Source organism: Lepidothrix coronata, unplaced genomic scaffold, assembly GCF_001604755.1.
Source record: "Lepidothrix coronata isolate B3197 unplaced genomic scaffold, Lepidothrix_coronata-1.0 Scaffold28, whole genome shotgun sequence".
Taxonomy (NCBI): domain Eukaryota; kingdom Metazoa; phylum Chordata; class Aves; order Passeriformes; family Pipridae; genus Lepidothrix; species Lepidothrix coronata.
Genome location: NW_016690208.1, coordinates 1,228,779 through 1,239,120, shown reverse-complemented (window position 1 = coordinate 1,239,120; position 10,342 = coordinate 1,228,779). Strand labels below are relative to the sequence as shown.

General features: G+C 57.0%; 1 protein-coding gene across 1 annotated transcript; it reads left to right on the top strand.

Moving 5' to 3' along the window:
- Nucleotides 1-4,654: 4,654 nt before the first annotated feature.
- CDK9 (cyclin dependent kinase 9) lies at nt 4,655-9,572 on the top strand. Its single transcript, XM_017810408.1, has 7 exons — nt 4,655-4,787; nt 5,445-5,526; nt 5,617-5,707; nt 7,237-7,403; nt 7,595-7,766; nt 7,843-7,991; nt 8,939-9,572. Exons 1-7 carry the CDS (start codon nt 4,696-4,698, stop codon nt 9,302-9,304), a joined length of 1,119 nt encoding a protein of 372 aa, XP_017665897.1. The 5' UTR covers nt 4,655-4,695; the 3' UTR covers nt 9,305-9,572.
- Nucleotides 9,573-10,342: the final 770 nt, after the last annotated feature.

Here is a 10,342-nt window from a genome sequence, read left to right as displayed (position 1 = left end):
CTCCTGGGGCCACCCAGACCTCCCGAACACTCGGTGCCAGGGAAAGCAGCCCCCAGCCCCAGGGCGGTACAGGGGGAACGGGGGCGTCAGGGGCCACCTGAGTGCGGGGAGAGGAGAGTCAGGCCATGAGAGGAGTGGTACAGCAGGACCTTGTTTTGGGGACAAATTTGGAGTCATTGCCTTCACCCGTGCCCGCAGTGCCAAACACGCTGCTGGGCAAGGGGATAAAAATCCCTCTGGCTGATTCTGAGGCCAAAACCCTCCAAAAAATCCAACCCTCATCTGAGAAGGTTGAGCCCCCAAATTCCCCCAGAGGGTGGGATTGTGGCCAGAGTGGGCGTTTACTGGCAGGTGATGGAAATGGGGACGGGGCATCTGTTTTCAGGATTTGCCCCTGTGCCTTGGGAGAGGCAGTGCTGCTCGGGAGAAGGGGGAAGGATAGAGGGGATGGAAAAGAGGAGAATGAAAGGTGGTGGAGGCTGGTCTGAGCTCTCCGCAGCACATCACGGCGCTGGAACGCAGCCGCCGCGGGACAAAGGGATGCCGGGGCCGAGCGAGGCTGCGAGATGTTTCCACCCCGTCCGGAAACAGGAGGGAGCAGAAATCCCACAGGAAACCTCGCTCCCATGGAGCCGCTGACCTGGCCATGGTACGAGTGCTCCGGCCGTGCCGTCCCACCGGCCAGGTGCTTCCCGCTGGCACTGCAGGCAGGGAGGGGCATCACAGCCACCCTCTGTGTCCCAGCCCCCTCCCCTTGCCCCGCGGGGGCAGAAAGGGGGTCTTAGCAGCAGGCAGAGCAAACCCAATGGGGATGTACCTGTCTGGGGAGCTCTCATCGGGACATTTTTGTCTGTTCTCCAGCAGATCCCTGTCAGCAGTCTCCACTCCTGTTGTCGTGTCAGGGCTTGGGTTGGGGTTCGGTGCCTCTGTCTGAGGCTTGGACAGAGGGGTCTGGCTGGGGTCCATTCTCTCTGTCCCAGGGTAGGAGACATTCCCCGGAGGCTCCTGGTCTGTCCTGGCTGTTGCTGCCCCCAGGGTGTCCACAGGCTGAGCCTTTTCCTCCTCCTGATCTGCTTGTCTGGCAGCTGGAGGTGAGTCTGTGGCTGGGCCAGGGGGGCCAGACATCTTGGGGGACTTTAGGCTGGGGAGCGGGGCTGTCTGGGGGGTTTTGTAGCTGGGAGTTCCTTTCTCCCGGCAGTTCTGGCCACTCTTGGCTTTGCCCAGGTTCTTCCCTGCCTTGTCCAGGTTCAGCCTGGGCATGGTGCCCATATGGCTGTACATGTCCGACGACCGGGCGTAGGGGCCAGGGCTCTTGGGCATGGTGTTGAGGTCATCCTGGATGCTGTCGAAGGGCTCCTCCAGGAAGCCGTGGGGAGGAGGGAGATGTGGCCTCAGAGTCTCGGGACAGCTGGGGACTACGGATGTGCGTCGGAAGGTAAAGGAACGGGGGATGCTGCTCAGGCTTCCAAACCCTTTGAACTTGAAAAACTCTGGCAAGGAGAGGGGAGAGACGAGTGTGGGGTTACTGCCTGCACGGCATGATGGTGGGGGGTCCTGCAATCCCTGGTCCTGGGTTGGGATGGGCGTGGGGCACTGTACAGCCTGGTGTCACACTGTTACACCCAAATCTGCAGTCCCAGCCCAGCATGACATCCCTGTGGCATGGGGGAGTATGCTGCTCAGGGCGTCTCTGCTGGGCCCTGGCAAACCCTAGCAGGTTTCCCCACCGCAGTTGCAGGGGTGGAGGAGGAAGCACCCAGCCCTGGTGAACAGGCAGCTCCAGAAATGATTTCAAATCTTTTCCTCCCGCCCTCTGCCTCCCAGGGCACTTTGGGCAGGGCTGTGCCCATCCCTGTGGCATCAGGGCAGCTCTGCAGGATGCAAGCACGAGAGACACTACATCTCCCCAGGGGATAGGGGTCCTGGACATGTGTGACCCGCTCACATGCACGCGGCGGAGCAGGAACCAGCCACAGGCGCTGCCGGCTGCGGGCGGGAGAACAACCTCCCCACTTCCTCACCCGGCCCCTTGCAGCCTCCCTGCACCTCCAGCTGCCACCTGCAAGTGCTGAGCACGAACAAAAATATTTATAACTCATGCGGGTGGCTTTGCATTTCACACCTCGGGCCCATCTTGGCTCTTCGTGCTGCTGCGGCACAGCCTCCACCGGTGCCGGTGCTGGTGCTGGCGCCAGCACAGGGATGGCAGCACAAGGTGGGGTGACGCAGGTTGTGGCCACAGTGCCATAGAGTAGTGTTTCCCTGTCAGACCCTGGGTGCCTCTGGGGGTTTTGCAATGTTGGTGCTGCCCTGGGGCTCTGCAAAGCCTCTTCCCCTCCGGTCACCGTGGATTTGCCAGAGCAGGAAGCGGCTGTGGAGGTGCTGAGCAAGGATCTGGGTGTCAGGGAGCTGCTCAGGCTTTGGGAATCCCACCTCCTGATGCCACCCATGGGCCCTGCAGGGCATCCCTGCAGCCATGGCAGAAACCTCATGGCCACAATGGAGTTAGAGGCAAAATTGCTTTGGGTTAAACATCCCCTCAGAGTGCAAGCATCCTCTGCTGCCTGCTGCTCCTCGGGCTGCTGTGGGGTGGCAAAGGCAGTGCTGCGGACTTTCTCCATCTCCCCTCTCTCCACCACATAAGAAAATCCCAGCTGGGATGGGGCTGTGGGTTTTGCCAGTGGAGGGGTCCCAGGGGAGTGGAGGGACTGGCCCCCCTCTGGCGCCGGCATCACGGCAGGAATGCAGAGAGCGCAGCAGAGGCCAGCTTCTGTGCAGCCCAGCGCTGGGAATAGGGTGAAGGCCACTGCCCCGGAGCTCTGGGGGAAAGCTGAGGTCTGTGAGAAAGAGCAGAGCTCCCTCCCGGTGGGTACCGAGCACTTCCTCCCAGAGCAGCTGGTGGGAATCCCTTCCCAGGCTCCCACCCTGGCTCCTCCATGTCACCCCCATCCCTGTGCTGCAGGAGCACCCTGGGCTGAGGGTCCACCAAGCCCCCAGCACCAGCTTGTACCCCAGCCACGCACCCTGAAGGGTGTGATTTGGGGAGTGAAGAACCCCAAACCCTGTTGTGCATCCCTCTGGGTGCATCCTGGCCCAGCACAGGGCTGGGCTGCAGCAGACTGGTCCCAGTCCCAGCACCCAGCTCCAGAGCCAGCACCCAGGCTCTCCCCAGCCCTGGGGATGGAAACCCCCAAAGTCCCTCACCTCAATGAGTTTCCTAATGAATGCAGAGCCTACCTCAGCTCCAAACATCCCTGGGTGGGATGACCCAGGGAGCGTGTGAGCACACACTCAGTCTCAGACCCAAACTCAGACTCACACTCACAGATTCACACTCACACTCATGCATCCCTCCTCCCTGCCAGGCTGTCCAGGTGAGCTCCCCATTGCCCACCCTGTCCCATGGCCACTTACTGAACTTCTTGGAGGCCCCCCGTTTCTGGCCCTCGGCCATGGCCGCGCCGGTTGGAGGCCGCGGGGACCGAGAGGGACAAGTTTGTAACTGTGAAGCCTTTCCCTGCCCGCTCCTCCCTTCCTGCCCCCCCCCGCAGTCACTCATCGCTGGCTCGGCGTTTCCTCCCAGTGCTGTCATCTGCTCCTGGCCCCGCTGCTGTCCCTGCCTGCCCTCACGCTGTCCCCAAAGTCCCTGTGGCCACTCGCACATGCCCGGCTGCTCAGGGGCCACGTCTGCGTCCTGGGTTGGGGGTGCCTGGCAGGTGTGAACACTCAAAAACCCTGGGTGCCAGCCTCAGAGGAGGTGCCAGCCCTATGGAGGAGGGTGACAGCCTTAGGGAAAGGTGACGGTCCTATGGATGAGGGCGCCACCTCTGTGGATGAGGGTGCCAGTCTTATGGATGGGGGTGACAGCCCTATGGAGGAGGATGCCAGCCCTGTGGATGAGGCTTCAGCCCTATGGATGAGGGTGCCAGTCCTGTAGAGGAGGATGCCATCCCTATGGATGACACTCTAGCCCTGTGGATAAGATGCCAGCCCTGCACACAGGACTCCACTGTGTACATCTGGGGCTCAGCCCCTGCAGGGTGAGAGCCCCATGGCATCACTGCCGGTGGGCCCTGCCAGGAGCTGCGCTCTCGTGCTGGGAGACCTTGGTGTGCCCCGTGGGAGTGTCTCCATGCAGGACAAGGTGGCCTGGCCTTGGCAGGGATCTGGTGTCCGTGTTGTCCCCCATTCCCAGGGAGCTGGTTGTTCCCATGGACGGGATGTCACCAGCCATCCCTGCTAGTGCTCTGTCTTTGTCTCCCTGCACTCTCCACCTTGGGAATCAGTTTCAAACAGCCCCAGACAGAAGCTCCAGTTCGTCCTGCACCTGAAGACGGCATAGCCGGAGGGATTGTCCCCATCTGGGCACAGGGGCAGGAACTCGGGGGCCCCTCCCACCAGCCCCCCAGTGTCCTCCCGCCCTGGCCACGGCATCCCCATGCCACAGCATCGGAGTGCAGAAGCAGAAGTTCTGCTTAACCTCTGACGCGTTTAAGCACAAGTGGGGGGCACAAAAACACTCTTTCGGGCAACGCGGAGGGGAGTGGGTGACACCGGGGACAACATGGCAGGCGCCAATGCGGACTACAACTCCCAGGATGCCCCGCGCGGCAGCTGGGCTGGTCACGTGGCCGCGCTGTCGGGTCACGTGGCGGAACAGGCGGGCCGCGGTGCTGTGGCAACGGCGCGGCCGCCATGGCCAAGCAGTACGACATGGTCGAGTGCCCCTTCTGCGACGAGGTCTCCAAGTACGAGAAGCTCGCCAAGATCGGGCAGGGCACCTTCGGGTGAGTGCTCCACCGGCCACGGCCCTCCCTGGCTCCCCTCCCCGGTCTCAAGCCCGCAGCCCGGGCCCGGCTCCGCGGCCCGCCCGCGCCAGGCCCGGGTTCGCCCTGCTCGGGTGTCCCTTTCCTCGGTCACTCCTCTGGCTCCAGAGAACCACCCTGGCTCATGAGACCTCTTTTTCCCACCATGAGGCCCCGCTCACGCAGAGCAGAGCTTATCTTGGAGACATCTTGGGTGGGGACCTGTAACTTGGCTCAAAATGTGCAACTTGGCTCGAAATTACAGCTTTTTGCCCCAAATGTGCAACTTCTTACCGAAAAAGTGCATCTTGGCTCAAAATTACAACTTTTTGCCCCAAATGTTCAACCTTTTGCCCCAAATGTGGAACTTTTTACCCAAAATCTACATCTTGGCTCAAAATGTGCTGCTTTACCCAAAATCCTTGTCAGGCTGCAGGAGCTCTTGGCTGTCTCTTGGCTCAGCCAATCCTGGGGGCCACTGGCCTGAGGGGGATGTGGCTGGGTTGGGTGGTGGCTCAGCATGGAGCTCTCTGCCTGGGACTTCAGTGTCTTGTTTGGTTTTGTTCCCGGTCAGGAGCACCTGGCTCCTTCCCTTTTTTTTCCCTTGTGCCGCTCACGGATTTGTTTCTGTTTCTACAGGGAAGTTTTCAAAGCCAAACATCGTCAGACAGGCAAGAAAGTAGCACTGAAAAAGGTGTTGATGGAAAATGAGAAGGAGGGGGTAAGTGTGGGAGCATGGCTGGGCTGTGTTAGGGAAGGCCTGGGCTGGGGGGTGAATCTCTAATCCCTGTCCTCTCTTTCTCTCTCCTAGTTTCCCATCACAGCCTTGCGAGAGATTAAAATCCTGCAGCTGCTCAAACACGAGAACGTGGTGAACCTCATAGAGATCTGCAGGACCAAAGGTACTTTGCAGTGTCTCTCTTGTGTTGCTGATGGCTTTTTTTCAGCCCTGCTGAGCAGGCTGGTGTCTCGTGTTGGGACTGGGGTTGTCTAACTGAGCTTGTTGCTGCCTGTGATGGGGGGTAACGGCTCACTTGTATTGGAAAAGAGTTTCTCCACCTCCTCACTCCCACCTCCTGCCATGTTCCCCCACTGATGGGTGCTTGGCAGGCTCAGCACACCTGGCCTGGCTCTGTTTTCATTGAAATTGCTTTAAAACATTCACTGGAGTTTATATATCATTCCCTTACATGGATTTGTACTGGAAAAATACTTTGGAAAGTGACAGCTGATCTTACAGCCTGCCCTTCCCTGCCAGTCATGACAAATAAAAATGAAACTGGCAGATCCCTGGTGATGGTGTTGTTTGAAAAGTCCAATCGCTGGACTGGCCTAGGACTGGGAAATTGAAGTTACTCCAGAACTGTGTGGATTGTTGTCTGAATAGGTATGAGTAAAAACACCAATAACAAGTTAATTTTTAATTCACTGTGTGATTAAATGAGCTGTGACGATTGGGCGTCTGGCACAGCAAAGGTAAATATTTTTGTGGACTTGTCAGTAGTTTGTGTTTCGTTTTTGTTTTGTTTGAATTCCAGTTTTCATGCAAATCTACCTTGACCTCAGCTTACAGTAAAGTAGAAAGGTTGCATTTACTGTTCTTAAATTTCAGACTTTTCTCTTTTTACCTTGGAAAGGGGCATTTGGGGCTGTATCTGTGTCAGGAACTGCAAACCCAGTGTAGCATGTACTCTCCTGGCTGGAGAGGAGAGCACTGTGCTTCTGTGGGGACTGAGCTTTTCTGGTTGGAGCTGCTTATCAGCAGATTTTGCTGATTACAGCTGATGAAAATCAGCCTTTCTTTTTAATAACATTCTTTGTGTGTGCTCTAGGAACAAGATTGAAATCGATTACTTCATTTGAGGTTTCCTATAACAGACTTTAAATTGCAGTTGGAGTTTTAAATTGGTTTGATCCGGAGTGGTCTGTTTTCGTGGATGCTGTTTGAGGTTGCAAAAAGCCTCACTTTCTAATGTGAGATTGGGCAGGTTTTCCTTGTTAGTGCACGTTTCCCAGGGCTGTCTGTGGGTGCCTCTATCGCTGATGCCATCGGCGATGGTGCTTGGCTGGCAGCCACAGCTCGCAGGGAGGAAACCCCACAGCCGTTATTGTGCACAGAGCAGCATGAAATGAAGCTTTCAAATGTTTTCATGCCCTTTCCTTTTCTGTGCCAACCCTCATCTCCTGTTCTTGTGTTGCTGTTTTTGCTTAGTGCCTCTTTACAAAGGACCTGCAGGCTCTCTGGTTCTCTGCATTCCCATGCCCTGAGGTTCTGTCTAGCAAGTGTTGTATGAGCTGCAGGGTGGTGGGATGAGCTGTGACAGGGTTAAGGGTCCCAGGAGTTGGATCCTTGTGAATCCCTTCCAGCTGTGGATATTCTGTGATTTATTCCATGCCCCTCACTGACAGAGCCTCCGTGTCTCTCCCACAGCCTCTCCATACAACCGCTGCAAGGGCAGCATCTACCTTGTGTTTGACTTCTGTGAGCATGACCTGGCCGGCCTCCTCAGCAACGCCCATGTCAAGTTCACGCTCTCAGAGATCAAGAAAGTTATGCAGATGCTGCTGAATGGACTTTACTACATCCACAGGAACAAGGTAATGGGCCAGATCCGTGCTGTGCTCAGAGGCCACCCTGCTCTCTGTGGCTTTCCAAGTAGCAGATGTCTGAGCACAGGCTGGAGGGAAATCCTTGTATTTCACCTCTTCAGTCTGAGCATCCTGCTGGCACCAGGCACCCAAGGAGGGCACTCTGATGCCTTAACCCTTCAATATCTGTCCTTGTACAGATCTTGCACCGAGACATGAAAGCTGCGAACGTCCTGATCACGCGGGACGGAGTCCTGAAGCTGGCGGACTTTGGGCTGGCTCGAGCCTTCAGCCTGGCCAAGAACAGCCAGCCCAACCGCTACACCAACCGGGTGGTGACCCTGTGGTACCGGCCTCCCGAGCTGCTCCTAGGTAGGAGGTGGTGGGCTCTGCTGGCTTCTCATCCCTCCTCGTCCCTCTGGGAGACTAACTCGGCATCTCCGTTTAGGGGAGCGGGACTACGGTCCCCCCATTGACCTCTGGGGCGCAGGCTGCATCATGGCAGAGATGTGGACCCGCAGCCCCATCATGCAGGGCAACACGGAGCAGCACCAGCTCACCCTCATCAGCCAGCTCTGCGGATCCATCACCCCAGAGGTGAGGGCGGGAGCGGGGATGTGGTGTGGAGAGCGGGAGGAGTGTGAGCAGGGTGTGGGGCCAGGCACTCCTGGGCTCTTCCCTGCCCTGTGTGCTGGCTGCTGTGTGCTCCCAGCAGCACTGGAAGGTGCCTGCAGCTGGTAGGGAGGCTGGAGAGTCTTCTAGGCTTCTGTTTTTGGGGGTTGTCTCTCAGACAAACACACTCAATTTCTGCTTAAAGAGGGGTGGGGTTTTTTTTCTGTTGAGAGGTTTGTCTCTGGTATTTTGCACTGGTCACCTTAAAAAGCCTCTTGAATTCTGGCTTGTGATTTGTGGTATCATCTCAGCCTTGGGGTGAGCGCTGGGCCCGGTCCTTTCTCAGCTCCTCCTTTATCAGCAGCTCGTCCTGCCCTCTTGTGGGGAGCGAGCTGAGGGATCCCAACCCGGGCTGGGATCTGCGGAATGTTGTGCCGGCAGCTGCAGAGTCCTGACCCTGCAGTCACATTGATTATGTACATACATTGAAGGTGCTTTCTTTGCCACCTGCTGTGTTCTCTGCCAGATCAGGGTTGAGATAAATGCTAGTGATTGCAGCTTTGCTTTCTAAGGATAAAAGGTGCCACATCTGGGTGATTATGTAGCAATCAGTTTTGTCACCTTATCTTTCTGTCTGTGGTAGCCATGCTCTCTAGTAGTTGTTTTGTGGGAGAGCCAGAAATCCTGGAGCATCCTGCATGCTGTTTCCACACCAGAAGGCCCTGTCCTGACTTGTCCACATGTCTCCAGGCGTTAGAGCACCCTTTAATGCCTCCTTGTTGCTGTGGGAACAAGGTCTGCTGGCTTGGAAGTTATAAAATAGAGTTGTTATATCAGACCTCACCCTGGTTTGCCTGAGGGTGTTTGAATAAAAAATGGCTTGTGCTTTCGGTAATTATTTCTTGTCAACCCCCTTTCCTGCCCCTTCCCAGGTGTGGCCCAACGTGGATAAGTACGAGCTGTACGAGAAGCTGGACCTGCCCAAGGGGCAGAAGCGGAAGGTGAAGGACCGGCTCAAGGCCTACGTCAAGGACCCCTATGCCCTCGACCTCATCGACAAGCTGCTGGTGCTGGACCCCGCCCAGCGCATCGACAGCGATGATGCGCTGAACCACGACTTCTTCTGGTCGGACCCCATGCCCTCGGACCTCAAAAACATGCTGTCCACCCACAACCAGTCCATGTTCGAGTACCTGGCCCCGCCGCGCAGGAGGGGTGGGCACATGCCCCAGCAGCCGGCGAACCAAGGCAGGAACCCGACGGCCACCAACCAGACTGAGTTTGACAGGGTGTTTTGACACCCAGCAAGGCCCTGGCTGGGCGTCTCTGGGATGTCCCAGCGAGGTCTTTTTGTCTAGGAAAGGACTTTTTTCAAGGTGAAGTGACTGATGGCGTTGGCAGAGCCCAGCCGTCTCCTCTCAGCCACCGCGGAGCTGCGTGACTGGGGAGGTGGCACCTGTGAGCTCCACGGTGTTTCCCTGCAGTTTTGCCTCAGAACCTGTGTTCCCCACCCTCTGCAACTGTCTGTATTGGTTACATTAAACTTGCAGATCAATTGTCATGGATCTAGTGATGGAAAAAGAGTCTCTGTCCATGCTGGGGCTCTTGGCAAATGGTGCTGGGACCAGCAGGACTGGGATTAGCTGCCCTAGACTAAGCTGGGCCCTGCTTGGAGATGTCTCAGCTTTCTTGATTGGTTGTAGCTCCTGCATGGAGTAACTTTTGAGCACTGAAGCGTTGATGTAGGATGAGGCAGGTGCTTCTGAGTCATCAGAGGTGTCCCGGGGAAGGCGGTCGCTCTAGACAGCATGACTTGCTCTCACTGCAGGCTGGGATCTAGCCTGGAAAGGGGCTTACTTGGAAAACCAGGGGGGTGGCTGGCAGAGCTGAGTGCTCCATATAGCCTGGATTTGCAGTGAGAATCATTGATCTCTGTAACAGCATGTGGCATCCATGCTTTCTTCATTGTAAATCACAATCGGGAGTCCTGGGGGACACACCCACCCTGATTCCCTGGAGCCCTGGCTGGGCAGGAGTTGGGATGGGGGAGGGAGTTGTGAGTGCTGACCTGGCCTGAGGTGAGACCTGCCATCCTACTGGAATTGCCTGTGCACACACTGATCACCCGTGCACACCTTATGCCAGAGCTTGGTTGCTTCCAACTCATCCAGAGCCAGTGCTCCTCCACAGTGCTCCCTGCAGTGTCTCCCATGGCTGTGAGCTGTAGCTGGCCACCTTCTTGCTGAGCCCCAGGGATCCCTAGACTCAAATGTGTGTGATGTTCCTCGAGTGACAACATTTGTCACTTGTTAACTTGTCTGTTAATGACCATTGGC

Bases quoted from the DNA above. Each gene is read 5' to 3' on its own strand.
- CDK9 (XM_017810408.1), top strand. From the start codon at position 4,696: ATGGCCAAGCAGTACGACATGGTCGAGTGCCCCTTCTGCGACGAGGTC. The intron at 4,788-5,444 runs GTGAGTGCTCCA...CTGTTTCTACAG, and splicing joins ATCGGGCAGGGCACCTTCGG to GGAAGTTTTCAAAGCCAAAC. The intron at 7,992-8,938 runs GTGAGGGCGGGA...GCCCCTTCCCAG, and splicing joins GCGGATCCATCACCCCAGAG to GTGTGGCCCAACGTGGATAA.